We start from the raw sequence: 15153 nt of genomic DNA on the forward strand, positions 1-15153 counted from the left end.
AGTGGAACCTAACTCTGTTCCAGAAGCAAGTAAGAATAAGGACTTCAGGTGCAGCATGAATATCTCATTTTGAAATAACCTCTCTTCAAAACCCAAGCCAACAAGAATACAAGCCACTTTCTTGGGATTCCTCATGTCAGCTTGGTCTATTATTTTACTGTTCATGTTTTTAGACAGTCTCTTTTGGGAGGAAACATGCCAGTCATATTAGATTAAGCCACATGAAATTGCCGTTATTTGACCATTATTTTGCTGCCAAAAATGGCAGCAAATTCACATGAATACCAAAAATTCACATGAATCAATCTAATAATAATCATAGCTATGTGTAAAATTTTTAGAATGTTCTCTGTATCTATTTTTCAATTTAAATAGAGACCTCAGGTTGTAAGACTAAAATGAGAAAATATCGCATGTATGAAAATTCTTAATATCTGTTGAATTTCGATGCACATAAATCCTAGTGTGATCTGATAGCCCTGCACATATTTTATGAAAACTGAGTACAAAACTTTGTCAGGATGAATGCACTTTAATGCTTTAAAGTTTAATCTCATGCATCTCAACAATCAAATGACTCCACTTGATTTATATATGTACATTTTATTAGAATTCTTCAGAACTGTCAACGATTGGACAACATACAGGAATAAAACACGTGGAACACCAACATCCTTTAAACTTACGCTGCTTATGTATTTACACATAAAGTTACTGTATATATAAAAAATATTTTCAAGGACTCATGGGCTTGGGAATATTCAAAAGACATTATTGCTACATTTCAATATTTACAAAAAAAGCCACAAAATAATTTCAAACATTAAGCCACTGCAAAGAAACATCTGATGTAAGAAAAAATTATAAAAATATAAACTTTCAAGAATATCTAAGACAAAACTCTCAATGAAGTGCCCCTGAAGTACCTAGACATCTATAACTAACAACCACTTTTCTTACTATCATTGAAGTCAATAGAAACACAAAGGAATTTTTCAGACAAAGTATGGCAAACAACAATCTCTTGGGTGACAACACAACTCCAAAATCTGTTAACTTTGGAAAGGTGCGAGAGCATAGAACTCCAGTGCAAATGGTTACTTCCAGATAATGGCCACATTTCTCTAAATGTAGTCTAAGAAACGCAGAAGGGGGAACCATAAAGGCAACATACCTGAATCTTTCAAGACAACACACAAACTCTGCCATGTACACATTTGCCTTTTATATTGGGCAGTGAGGAACGGGAGTTTTTTGTTTTGTTTTGTTTTTAAAGAGGTAAACTACAAGAATAATATCCAGGCTACAGTCTAAAGGGTAAAATTTAAATGTTTCAGTGAGACAGTAGCATTATGGAAGCTCTAAGGAACAGGTACAGTAAGATGAGTCTAAATAACAGAGTGCCTTAAGTGCAGGTGGACTGCAAATACATAGGGACTGATGCCTTCCACTTCCTCTGCACCGCTATGGAAGCTTCTGGTAAGCTACTCTAGATAGCGATGTGAAAAGAAACAAGAGCAGTACTAATAATGAAAGCCAAGTTACTTGAGGGTACTAAAGGACCCTCTTGGACTCAGGGCAAAAATACCCCTCCCAAATATTTGTCTACATACATACAAACGTACACACACATATATAGATACTGGCCCGGCGTCCAGGACATGCCTGTGAAGGAGGCTAAACCTAAACTTTATTTCCTGCTACATAAGAATCCAAACTAAGACGGCAGTGTTTTCTCACTCCTGTGGGAGCCATGCAGTGAATCAGTAACTTTGTCAAACAGCATCAAATCCATTGAGTGCAATGCCATTCTGAAGCTGATAGGCTTGTTCCACAGAATCTATAGAGTAAGTTCATCAGCTAAAAGAGGAGATTTTGTTCAAACTGTGCTTTGTGGTTATATTGTTTCCTTAAAAAATGGTATTAACTGTTTCCTTCAAACTTATATGGCTCTTAATCTACTTCTATACACAGTGGACATAATGCCAGGGTTGTATACAGAAACGAAACCTTATGGTGTTTTCCCCTCAAATGTATGAACACGGACAATTTATAGATGCGTATATACAAGTGCTGGCTAGGGAGGCCTTCTCTCCAATTCAATGCTCTAATAGCAAACTCTATTTAAAAACCAGGTCAATAGTATAAAAGCTCATGCAGTGGTCCACAGAAGAGCATCTTTTGTTCACAGTTGGGGATCATTTTTTTCATGGCCTATGTCTCATTCCCAGCATGAAATACTAGATTTCTTAAGCCCAGGTGTTCATACTCTGTCCTTTGTTCTAATGATGTTCTGTTTTCCACATAAAGGACTTAGGTTTTCAGCTTCTAATCTTGTATCATCATACTACCATGGATGGTTCTGAAGGCCAAATGTGATTACTACCATTTATTCAGGTAAACTACCAACCATATTTTTGGGCAGAATTGGAGGAGCCTTGGAAAGGACTCTGGCCCCCAGCCCATACCTCCCTCTCTTTTTCCAAATCAGAATGTTTTCTGTTCATGGTAGAAGCTACGTTGCTATTGGGAATATATACAGTTCAAACATTTGAAATAGGATGGTGGCTGATGACAAAAATCATCGACCACTAAAGTGTGCTCAGAAAGACAGGATTGCAGTGGGGTGCCCACTATCCTGGAGTTGGATGCAAGTCGAAAGAAAAGAAAATAACCATCATGGAAGCCAAAAGAAGAGGAGATCATTCCTGGAGGGGTGACCCAAACACTCATTCTGCTCAGACGTCATCGTGCACAAGCAGAGGCTGGGAGGAGGAAGCGGTGCTGCCGACAGAATTGATCCGCATAGAATGGTCCACCACGGGCTTCTGTCGGTTGGGGCTGCAGTTTGCTAAGTTGGAGTAAATCTGGGGAAAACAAGCCCATAGTCAATACACCAGTCCCTACAATGAACACAGCAACAAAAGGCATACTTACAGTGTCAAGATCACAACTAACTGATGGAAACTCTTAAGAGAAAAGTAGTTTACAAGAACTTTGAGGCCAAAACCCAAGTCATACTGACAAAACAAATACAAGCTTTGTTTTCCCCTTCATTTTCCCCTTCATTTCAAGGAAATAACTTTATACAAGAAGTGGGGACAAAACATGCACAAGCTTAGCGCTTCTAATAGGGCACACCAGGCAGCAAGCACTATCTAACCTATTTAAAAGGCTTGTAAATCTCTACAGCCAACTACAACCCAACGACCAATGTAATTTGCTGAGAAACCCATGGCCCTTCTAGGGGTCTCTTGTCAACAATCAAAGCAACTGGGTGGAAAATGATGTTTAATTTGAAACGTGCTTTGACACCCAGAAGAACAAGCTTTAACCCAAAAATTATCAGTGGTGTACTATTAGGAAAGAAAAGATAGCTCCAAGCACACAGCCCAGTAAAGAAAGCAGCTTAAAAATATCTGAGTCAAAGTATCACTAATTCTTGCTTAAAAGCAAGGGAGGAAATAATGGATTTGAGTTTTCATTCCCCCACGCTTCCCAAATCACTGGGAGGGATCTCCCAACTTCAAACAGCTCTTCATTCTATATGGCTTGTGGGCATGACAGCTATCTGCCATTTTCTGGCTATGCTTGTTTGATCAGAAGGCTTATTTCACTGCAGTAACAAGCTGTCTTTTCTATGCTTTTATTCTAGTTCACATCACCCCAACCCTCCAAAGGATGCATGGTCCTGACATGTGAGAGGGAGAAATACTGACCCCATGACCAGCATTTGAGATGGGGGAGGAAACATGGCAAATCCTCATGGAAACTTCTACTTCCAGTGAGTACAAAACTCTCCACCCTTCCCCCTCAATCTCACATCCTTCTTTGGCTCAGAACAGGAGGGCTGGGCAGAAAGAACTGGTTTCCATTGCTTTACTTTCCCTACCTGAAGCCCAATTTGCAACCTAAGATGAGGAGAGAAGGGGTTGGGAGGTTAGTCCTCACCCTGAAAGCCTGAGGAGGAGGACACACCTGGAACTGGGAGAAGGGGGATTCTATGCCTGGCCAGGGTATACTCACGTGATTAGTGCTCTCTGAAATCTGCTTCTCAATTAGCTGAACAATTTGCTTGAATGTTGGTCTTTTTAGGGGATCCACATCCCAGCAAGTCTTCATTATGTCATACCTGCAAGACAAGGGCCATTTACTATCCCTCCTCAATGCCCTCAGCTTGTTTTCAAATGTATGGGCATCCAGCAACTTCAGTAATAATTCCAGGGCTATGCAACTGGACATATGGACTGACACACCGATAACATAAAACACTGCATGTATGAAATATTGCTGAAACTTTCTGTATTTTTGGTGACAAGAGATTATGAAAATAAACTACAGAAATGACATTTGACCAGTGTGTCATAAAGAATCCAAGTGACATTTCAAACTGTGTTATGAAAACCCTTAACATCTGGGTTTCTGTCTTTAAAAAGAAAAATAAAAGGGAAAACGTGATCTAAAGAAAAAATTTTTTGGCTCTTACATTTCAGCAGGTGCATGTTCAGGGCTGAGCATCCGGAAGCCTTCCTTGATCATCTTGTAGAACTTAGAATCGACCGGCATTCCAGGATAGGGGCTGCTTCCTGAGACACAGTTTGCAAAGCAGTGTTAATCACAAGGAAGCAGGACACCAATGAAACCTCAAGAAGATGCTCTGAGTCTAATGAAGGTGTCTTTGCCAAGGATCATTTTACCTAAAGAGAACAGCTCCCAAAGAAAAATACCATAGGACCAGACGTCACTTTCAAACGTGTATACACAGTTGAAAATGCTTTCAGGTGCCATCCACTTCACAGGTAGTCGAGCCTGTAATAGAAGCACAACAGAGTCAACAGTGTTAATTCAGAAGCTCAACAAAACTGAACAGAAGACATTCTTATAGATGCTGCTGTTGCTGAAATGTGGGGTGATAACTTGAGTACCATCTCACAAAAACCTTTTACCTATATGATCTCAGATGATCCCAATCACCTCTGAAATACATGGCTCACAAGTACATTATCCCCATGTTAAGATAGGAACACTATGTCAGTACGGCATGGAGATTAAGAGCACAAATGTCAGAGACAGCCAGACATTTTAGCCCTGGCTCCACCATGGGCCTTAGGTAATGCAGAGATTTTGTTAGTTTCCACTGACTATGTCCCTCTCCTTCCTTAAAAACAGAAACATGGCCTCTCACAATTAGGACTACATTTCCCAGCCTCCTTTGCAGCTAGCTAGCTGTAGTCAGGTGACTCGGTTTTGGCCACTAAGTTGTAAGTGCTGTATGGCAGCTTCAGGAAAACCTCCTTACAATATAGCTGGCACTTGCCCTCTGCCCTCTCTTCTCTAGTGCAAGGGCCCCCTGCCTTCTGGATGTGATGGCTGGCTATCTACCTGGTGGTCATCTTGGACCATGGACATGGGGGTTACACCCAGGAATGGCTAAGCATGGAAAGGAAAGACTTGGCCCGGGTACTCCATTGAACGTTTATACCAATCCTGGCCTGCTACCCCTAGGCTTCTTTTATTTTGGGTTTTCTGTCAAAACCCAAAACTTTCTCTAATACACTGGGAAAGTCACTAAAATATTTGTAATTAAGCCTCAGTATCTTCTTCTGTAAAACAAAATGAATACTTTTAATTTTATGAATTGTCCTGTGGGTTAAATAAGATAATGTGGGTAAAAATGCATAGCACTGCCTGACTCAGTGCTATCTGAAAAATTGCCTAGAAGAAAGGCAAGTACTTGATAAACAGTAGTGGCTTGTCATCATGACTCTTTGGAGAACTCTCTCCATTAAAGCTGAGCTGAACTTTCTGTAACTATTCCTTTTAGATGCATTCTGGATTCCCAATCTTAATCTGCCATAAAAAGCTAAATCAATCCTTCTCTTAGTCCACTTAGGATTGAAAACTGGGAAAGCTTTTTTTTTTTTTTTGGTGTTAAAGTTATTTTAGTCAGTTTACAAAAACAAAACAAAAAACTTCCAATATCCCTTCCCTTCCCTTCCTAGACGTTGAACTAAAGTTCCTGTTAGGGCTCCTAATCTGAGATCTATGGGTGTCAAATTCAGGGGCCTGTGAACTTGGAAAGGAAAAATGACATCCTTATTTTTGCTAATTTCTAGATGAAATTTAGCATTTCTTTCAATTACTAACAAAAGTGATAAACCACAGTAGTATCAGCTGTACCTGTGACTTTGTCATGAACAGTAATCATAAATATCTTCATATCCTATTAAGTCTTTACAGGTATCTCAAAATCATATTTACATTAATCACTACTCTAAAATTACAGTGGTTTTTAGAAAAAATACAAAACCCACAATTACTTTTATACCAACCTAACAGAGCCTGTTACTCTCCGTAGTAAACACATGTACTGACATATCACAAATTTACTTAGTATCTTGATAGCTATTTCAACTTAACTGTTTTCCTTGGTATTCCTATGTATTTCATCATAGGCATTGAAAAGAGTGTTCTGATAAGGGTTCCATAGGCTTTACCAGACTCTAAATGGGACCATGACGTGAAAAACAATGAAGAACTCATGTGAAAGGAAAGAACTTCAGAGAACCTGACACAACAAGGAGATCTCAAATGATGATGACAAAAATGCGGGGCAGTAACATATGTGAGTTTCCTTGTTCTTATCTTGTTCCAGAAATTCTCCTTACCCACTAGCCTGATGAAAGCGACATCTGTGATTGGTTAGTTCAACTGACTTGAACTGGAGTCTACAATCTGGAAGCCTGATAGAGCCAACCACTCTTTGTCAATTCAAACTAAGGTCACTAACCAATAACAAGACAGTATGTAACCATCGTCATGATTATTTAGATCGTAAATAAGACATCTATAAAGAATAGTAACAATATGTCTGACACTGTCATAAGCACTTTACATACATTAACTCATAACTTTCTGAGTCAGGAATCACTACTATTCCCAAGGGGAGAAAAACAAAGATTCAGAGGTATCGGAAACTCTTGACAAAATTACACAGCCATGAAATAATGGAGACAGATTGCAGAATTCATCAAGACTGGGCCTGGAGGCTGCCACCTTCTTCCTCCTCCCTTTGGTCAATATTCAGAGGACTGGATAATTAACAACTTATCATTCTTCCTTCCAAAATTGCACCAGGATGAAGAGAAGTTGTTTTTATTATCACTCCTGACGATAATATCTAGCTTCAGGGCAGCCTTTTCAGAAATTCATGCTTTGGCCAGGAGATAAACACAGCAACACTCTTACAAAACCAAATCGAGTACAGGCTACCAATAGCGACGCCATAGTGATGGGGGGAAAACATTACATTATCATAAGGGGCACAAAAATCCACCTCCAGGAATAAATCTGGACTGCAGAAATGGGCCCAGGAAGACAGGCAGAGAAGAATATAAAGGGCAATATGGTTTTCCATGGCGATGGGATGCCACTCTGGAAATCACAGGCTCTGGTTTCAGCCTCTACTGCCCTGTGTCACCTCAGATAAAAAGCACTAAAATATGCTATGCCTTAGTTTCTCCAATTTTTAAAACAGGAAGGTGCTGCAATTATAGGACAAGGGTTTGTTCTGAGGATTCGATAAAAATTGGCAAGGAAATACAGCACTTTGAAAAACATTTGCTATGTTCTACAAACCCATTATTACTTATGAACCTATTTAATAGCTCTCCGTGTATTCTAGGATCCAACATTCTATATGGCTAACTCTGAACATGATCTTAGATTTTAATATTTTTCACACGGCATGTCAATCCCCCCAAAATTTTTCCTGCTGTGACCTTCAATGACCTACATTTGTTACATTTGAGCAAAATCAAGTTCATTGCTATTCTCAGGCTATAATGAAAATTAAGGCTATTTCTGTTTCCTTCACATGCCCCATAATTACACAATTAGAATTAGGACTTCTATTATTGAATGTTAGTTGTAGTAATGTTCAGCATACCATGCAAATTTTGCTGAAGTACACTTAATTTGACTGCTAAAATGTGTGATATCCCTAGACAGGATTTACATTATGAAAATCATAGGAAACAATTTTTATTGAAAGTTGAAACTAAAAATCCTTTGCAGGACTGTCAAGCAGAGAATGGGTACTCACGTTTCCTTTAACCACATAATTAGAATCATTCTTGATGTCTCTGGCTAGACCAAAATCACAAATCTTTGTGATCCGACCATGAGTAAGGAGGATATTTCTGGCTGCCAAGTCTCTGTGAATACACTATTAGGTTGGAGGAGAAAAGAAAACCATTTAAATTCATTTTAACTTGTAAAGAGTGAAAACTAACTTTTTAATATTAGAGTGTTGCTTATATTATAAAAAATCTGATACTTTTGTTTTAAAGTATTCAGTACACCAAAAATAAAAATCAAAAGTACGCCTTGAATGATGTTCACATAATCAAGAGTCTAATTACTATAATCTCTTTCAAAAGCAATTCTAATAAATGCTGTTTTCTTCTCAGGACTGCTTTCATTCGTAGGGAAATACATAAGAAATAGTCATATCATATTGTTTAAACTGAAAATTTATTTTGCATGCATCTATCTCTTTGAATGTCCTTTCACAGAGTTCCTAACATGCCTTTGCAACTTCAATCTGACATCTCCCAAGGACATACGAAGGTGGTCTTTATTTCAGCCATCCTATATCCTTTCTTAGTTTGGTAATTGTTGGGAAATGTCACCCATGACATTTAAGGGTAGGGCTGGTAACTCATTCTGTTCGGTTAATCTTACTTCCTAAGGAATTCCTCTCACCCTTCCACAGACCATGCTCCTTGTTTTGGTTCCATCATTCTTTCCATTCCTATCCTTCTCCCAAGTGTTTATTACTCTCTCTGACCCCTTATTTCCTGACACTTCATAAGCCACACATATAATATTTGGATCTAACTTCAGTAAAATTCAAGTCTATGCTTCACCCCAAGCCTTGTAACTATGAGGTGCCCTCTGCTTTTACTGATAAAATGATTCTGTTCTCTAGGAACATATCCTATATCCTAAAAGCCAAAAGTTTTAAAAGAATTTCACTGTATATAAAAGAATATTCATAGAAAAACTCATTTAGACAGGCTTGTACTTTACAGCTTATAAATTAGAACAGGAATTCCAAAGAGACAGCAGTTGGAACATGAAGAAACTAAATTTCCTCTGCTTTTGGTTACCACATTTCAAAATGACACTCTGCATTCTAACTATGGCTCTAAAATGCTCTGTTCTCAAAAAAAAAAAAAAAAATCAAAAAAACAAAACACAAAACTCTTTTGAGAATCACTCCCACTTACATTCTTGGAGGCGAGGAAGGCCATGCCCTTTGCCACCTGGTAAGAAAAGCTCAGCAAGTCTTCTAAGTCTAGGGCCAACTCATCATCCTCCATGATGGCAGGAGTCACATCTCTTTCTATGTATGAGCCTGTGAGGAAGAGAGGATTTTTCTTAGCAATTAAAACCATAAAGGTTAGTAAAGGAAAAGACAGTGGCAATGACATACCAAAGGCTGGTAATGAATGAACTAATGTGAACTTGCAGGCAGATCACTTCCCTGGTGTCCAGGAAAGGTAGATGCTGAATCACAAAGTTAATATTTAACAATCCTAAGCTGGGTTACAAAATCCGTAGAGGAGAGGGATGGTGAATTAATGCAAAGATCCCATATCTATAGTAAGATGCTCAGGCACAAAAACATATGCTCTGACCCCAAACACCCACTTGCAACCCTAACTGCCATTGACCATTGGCACTGCTACCATAAAGCAGAACTGGTCTGCATCATTGCTACTGGGAATGATGTTATATTCCACATTAGCATGATATATATACTCTCTGTAAAGTTACTCTTGTTGCTTGATAGGTAGGTACTCACCTATTCTCGCAGATCTCCTTTTGTCGGCCTTGGTTGGGACAACATAAGAGACTCCAGGTTTCATGTCCATGTACTCATTGGTACTATCGCTGCTGGGAGAGATGAAACAAGTCATGACTGAATCAAGTGGGACGTGTAGAAGGGCACTCATGGGTCAGGGTCTACCTCCTCATCCCCTTCACTACATAATAGACTGGACCAATTTGAGGAAAGTCATGTAAAGTTTGAATAAAGAGTTTGAAAATCTTGTTCTGTAAGATATGGGTTTTTAATATTCAATATTGGGGTCCATGCCCAGAAACTAGGTGTCCTTTTGTGTTTAATCATATAGAGGACTCAGGTTAGAAATTTCCCATCTCTTGACACAATGAATTTAATGGGAGACAGAGAGCCAAATATGGTATCCCGTATTACCTCAAACTCTCTAAATGAGCCCCAGGAGACAAGATGAAAGAAAGACAAAGAAGAGCTTCCAAGATGTGTTACGCAGGAGGCAGAGATCGTTAACATATAGTGACTGATGGAAGAAGGTTTAAAAAAAAATCAAGTTGGTTCAGATAAACACCAATAATTTGGATGATTTTCTGAACCATCTGGACCTCTTCAATCTGCAACATTTGGCTGGAGACTCTTCAAGATTTCTAGTACTTCCTGCTTCTGATTAGCATAGAAACACCATGACAACAATCTCCTTCAGAGTGTGCTGGTGGTTCCAATCCCATATGGGATCCCAAAGCACAAAGAACATCACACAGGATTGAACAATTTAGGCCATTATATCAGAAAGTTAAAGGATATATATAGGGCCAAGGTTTCAGAAAGAAGCAAAATGGCTCATTTCTTCATATAATGAGCACATGCCCAGGAGAAACTAACAAAAAGTGGTTTTGTACAGTTTTTACTACCACTTTAAACTACTCGAGTTTATAGGATTAAAAAAAATAAAAAGTTTCACCTGGGCTTTTAAACTTTAGCCAGAGGTACAGAAAATGGCTTTAAGAGGTAATTGCCCATCAGTAATATTTACTGAGGTCTCCTTGAGGGCCTGGTGTTAAGAGTTCAGGAGGCAATGTCTTGCCATTGCAAGATGCAGTGGATATAAAGTGCATGAAAAGGATAGGAGAAATCTACCACACAACTGCAGCAATATACAGTATAGGGGATTGGGCAAAATAACCATGACTTCTGTTGGACTGGGTACATCTAGGAAGTCTTCTCAAATGATGGCCCTTAACAGCATTTCCAAAGAAAGAATAGGCAAGATATGAGAAGAATTCTTTTCTGGTTGTAAATCAAACTTGAAGCTCTTTATACATGATTCAAATTCAGAATGGCATCAATGATGAAAGAGATGAGAATAATGTCCAGAATTTTAAGAAATGTGCTGGAGTAGTTGCGTCTTTTAATAGCATGATGAAATAAAAAGGGCAAGAGGCAAGGTATATAGGAATAATCCAGAGATCGATGGCAAAAAGCCTACGTGTAGAGATATGTTCAGAGCTCTTTGTCATTCTGCTAAAGGTTTTAAAGGGACTTTACTGTGGCAACTTGAGAGGCTTTAGCACTTTCCCTATAAACAGTATCTCACTGGAAACAGGCATATAGTACCAAGCTCAATGGTATAAATGGAAATACATGCAGGACAGAACTGTAAGAGAAACAGAAATAGAATTCATTCAGTTGCATGGAACTAAAGTGTAGAAGAAAACTAAAAATGCATTTTTAAAAATCAGCAAAAATCTAGGTTTAACAGTTTGAATCTTTAAAAACACAATTTGAACTTTCTAAACTGTTAATCACATTTAAATGATTTAATAATTTTGATTTCATACCTCAGAGTACCTCAGTTCATTTTTTAAAGAATCAGCCTTGATTGCAAACCCTTATGACCCCATGAACTGCCTGTCAACAGCTAACTATTTATGTAAATCAGTCTTACCAGGAAGACTCCTTTGAATGCAGAAGATTCTTATAAAGTGCAGCTTCTGCATGATCTTCCTGCTTTGAACAAATAAATGAATCACGTTTTCTTCTCAAAAAATTCAAAAGATCACCATAGCAACAATATTCTGTAATGACCAGGGTGGGCCCTAAAAGCACATAAGAAAAGGTTAGAAAGAGGGTGAGATATATAGATTAATTCTGCCTCCCATAAAAATACCCAAGGGTGGTCATGGCCATTAATATTCAGCTTCAGTGGATAAGCCTACTTAGTCCCAATACAATCCTGTATATTAACACTGCTTATCAAAAAAGCAGCATTATGTGGAGTAACATAAAACAAGCAAGCCTCTTTTAACCTGAATTTCTAAGTGACATTAGTATTTGGGGCCAAGCATGACTGCTGGTTTTACAGACAGAAGTTACTGCTTTCAAAGGTTCTACTATTATCAAGCTTCCTACGTGAATCCTTTGATTCACTTCTGTTTACAGCAGGGCTTCACACACTCTCTGTAACGTTATTATGGAAATAATGAAGGCACAAACTGCGGCATAGTGGGAAAATCGGTCACAAGGAGCAGCCAGCTGGGACGAGACTGGAAAGTGAGTGAAAACCTAAAATGACCTGTGTTCTGAGCGCTACTAGTTGAAAAATTTTTTGGTGTTATGAATGTTTAAACTGTACTTTAGAAGTAACAGGCAACTTTAACTTGGTTAAGAAATTTTCTCATGAACAATTCATGATGTGGTGAAGCAACATTTATGGGGATTATTTGAAGACATTATATAAGGCTGTCAACTTTACCGTGGATCTCCAGAAACAGCTCATTTTACACATCTTTGTTTCTTTCAACTGAAATACTTTCTGCAAACATCACAGACATCCTTGATGGGAACCTCAACTAAGGCTTCAAATTGGAAACTTATTTTTAGAGAAGTGAAATGTTTGCCTCATTTGGTGTATATTTGAGAACCAGTAGGCTTAGGGGCCTATTTTAAATTGTAGTATGCAAATTAATATTAACCCTTTCTGTGGCTAAATATGTTCAAGAAATGTATAAAGCTTACAAGATAAGAGAAGCCTTCTGGTCAGGATGAGATATTCAAGAGGCTGATGTTGTTGATGTTACAAACACGACAACAACTAGTGTATGTCCTGGGCTGTTCTACCCCATAATGATAAAATTAAAATCTGCATTTTTAAGAACAATAAGGAAAACAAAATCTAGCAAGAGAGAACAATAGTCTGGGTAAAAAAATCTTCCAAACAGTTTATAATCTAGCATTGTCAAAATCATATTAAAATGTCATGTTTTGATAACCTGACAGACAATAAAAGGCAGTTTGGACATGGCTTTACCTCCAATGGTGCAGGCTCCAAGAAGATTCACAATATTCATATGATTACCAAGGTAACTCAAGACTTTGAGTTCAGACATGAGGGCTTCCCGTTCTGTTAAATGGGCACTTGCTAAAATTGGAAACATGCATTTTAGCAAAAAGCACAATTGGCAAACTGATGTCAAGTGCATGCTGTACCATACAGGAACTTACGTTTGAGCATCTTTACAGCTACAGTCATAGCCGCATCTGACTTAATTAAGCCATAAGCAGTTGCCTCAACAACTTTCCCGAAAGCACCAGCACCCAGGGTTTTCCCTGTAGGAAGGAAGACAACAAGGTAAGTGGTGGTGGTGCTGGTGGTGGAACTGAAGGACCATTTGTGCAGTTTCAAAATCAATAAAGGAATTAAAAACAATTTTGTCTAGAGACATTTTCCTACAATGTTCTCTATGCCAAACCTATCAAAAGGGGTGCAATTTCACAGAAAACTCGTTGTTTCAGGTGGAACAAAACAAAGGAAGCCACTGGAGTTCCTTCAAGTCATTGTTATGTGTACCCAAAAAGGTGACATGGAAAGCCCCTGTTTCATACTGACCAAAACTCAGCCTGTTTCTGGGAAACTCCCATTTGTGATCATAAGGAAGTTGTGTTGGGTCTATGTAAACATAATTGTTTCCATTTATCTCCTCAACAACCTTCCACTGTACTTCATACATGGGTTTCTGTGGGGAGAAAGGGAAAAATAGATCACCTTTTAATAATTATTGTCTCAGTCATTAGAGCACTCTGGAGAGAGAACAAATAAATGGTTACCTGTAAATATTTGTAGGTCAGAATCATCACAATAATGCACATCATGCCAGCTACGATTACGAAACCAATCAGCAAAGGAGTGAACAGGGTGTGGGGATGGATTTGCTCTACAATGAAACAGAAATGTGGAATCACAAACTTAGGCAGGATGGGATCTCTACCACAACCACTCAGTCCCAAACTGACCCACCTCCCAACTCACAGCCCATGGCAGGATGCAAAGCACTCTTGTTATTCAAATGAATCTTTAAAAATATAACTTGAAACCACAATACTGCAGAATAGAAGTTGAGATTTCTGTAGAAAAGGAATAATTTATGCTGTTTTTCAATGAAAAGCAACATCTGAATGCACTTTGTACTTCAATCAAATTCCTGCCTTGTACAACTTTAAAAAAAGAAGCTTCCTTTATGGACGGTTTATATTTTCTTCTTTAAGCTTTCCTGTATTTTCCAAATTTCCTACACTGGCATGAATGCCTTTCACAACCAAAAAAAAAAAAAAAAACATTTTTAAGGTATTCTTTTCGTTGCCCTGTCTGAAAAACATGGAAGATTCTTCACTTCACTACTCAAAACCTGAGAAAATACGCCACTTTTTGGCACTAGTCTTTGCTGACTCAAAAAACGAAAACAACAAACAAACAAAACCCCAAGAAGGCCTAAAAAGTAAGTGCCCAGTTTCTTTGTCTTCCCACTTTGTACCAATTCATCAGTTTGCCCAAAAGATCTTTTAACTTGTTAAGAGATTTAGTCACACATGAATCAAATTTTAAATATTTTAAAGAAATAACTTGCTAACATGATTTCATAAAGGTAGTGTTAACTTTTGGATACAGTCTCTGGCAAAATGTTAAAATAATTCATTTTAAATAACTGAAATTTTTCATTGAATTTAAATTTTAGATTGTTCTAATTCTGTTTGGGTGTAAGGTAAATATATTCCCCCCATTTGCTTTCTTAGCCCCTTTTTACTGGAGACAATTGTAAATATACAACTAATTACATAATAAAGACACACATAAATATAAAATACATAAAGTAGCATGGTTAAAATTGCTCTGGTAAAAGCATATACTTAACAAGCTAGTACAAAATGAAACTTAGTGAGTTTGATGACAGTATGGTGTGATGCACATATTACCAGAAATGACATGGTCAACGTTGGAATGAACTTAAAATCAT

At 38.0% G+C, this 15153-nt stretch overlaps 1 protein-coding gene across 8 annotated transcripts in view; it reads right to left on the reverse strand.

The window, feature by feature from the left end:
• Window positions 1–566: 566 nt before the first annotated feature.
• KIT (KIT proto-oncogene, receptor tyrosine kinase) overlaps window positions 567–15153 on the reverse strand; it is an 82478-nt gene continuing 67891 nt past the window's right edge. For 4 of the 8 annotated variants that reach the window (XM_054485794.2, XM_054485798.2, XM_054485799.2 and 1 more), the window contains exons 10-21: window positions 13970–14076; window positions 13752–13878; window positions 13367–13471; window positions 13173–13283; window positions 11811–11961; window positions 9872–9963; window positions 9294–9421; window positions 8105–8227; window positions 4698–4809; window positions 4487–4586; window positions 4027–4132; window positions 567–2867 (exon numbers count right to left, since the gene is read on the reverse strand). In XM_054485794.2, the coding sequence (XP_054341769.2) occupies window positions 2739–2867; window positions 4027–4132; window positions 4487–4586; window positions 4698–4809; window positions 8105–8227; window positions 9294–9421; window positions 9872–9963; window positions 11811–11961; window positions 13173–13283; window positions 13367–13471; window positions 13752–13878; window positions 13970–14076 (1391 nt within the window). In that variant the 3' untranslated portion in view covers window positions 567–2738. The remainder of the gene's footprint in view (window positions 2868–4026; window positions 4133–4486; window positions 4587–4697; window positions 4810–8104; window positions 8228–9293; window positions 9422–9871; window positions 9964–11810; window positions 11962–13172; window positions 13284–13366; window positions 13472–13751; window positions 13879–13969; window positions 14077–15153) is intronic. The other 4 variants (XM_054485797.2, XM_054485800.2, XM_054485796.2 and 1 more) reach the window with 1 other exon arrangement.

This window comes from Pongo pygmaeus, chromosome 3, assembly GCF_028885625.2.
Source record: "Pongo pygmaeus isolate AG05252 chromosome 3, NHGRI_mPonPyg2-v2.0_pri, whole genome shotgun sequence".
Classification (NCBI taxonomy): domain Eukaryota; kingdom Metazoa; phylum Chordata; class Mammalia; order Primates; family Hominidae; genus Pongo; species Pongo pygmaeus.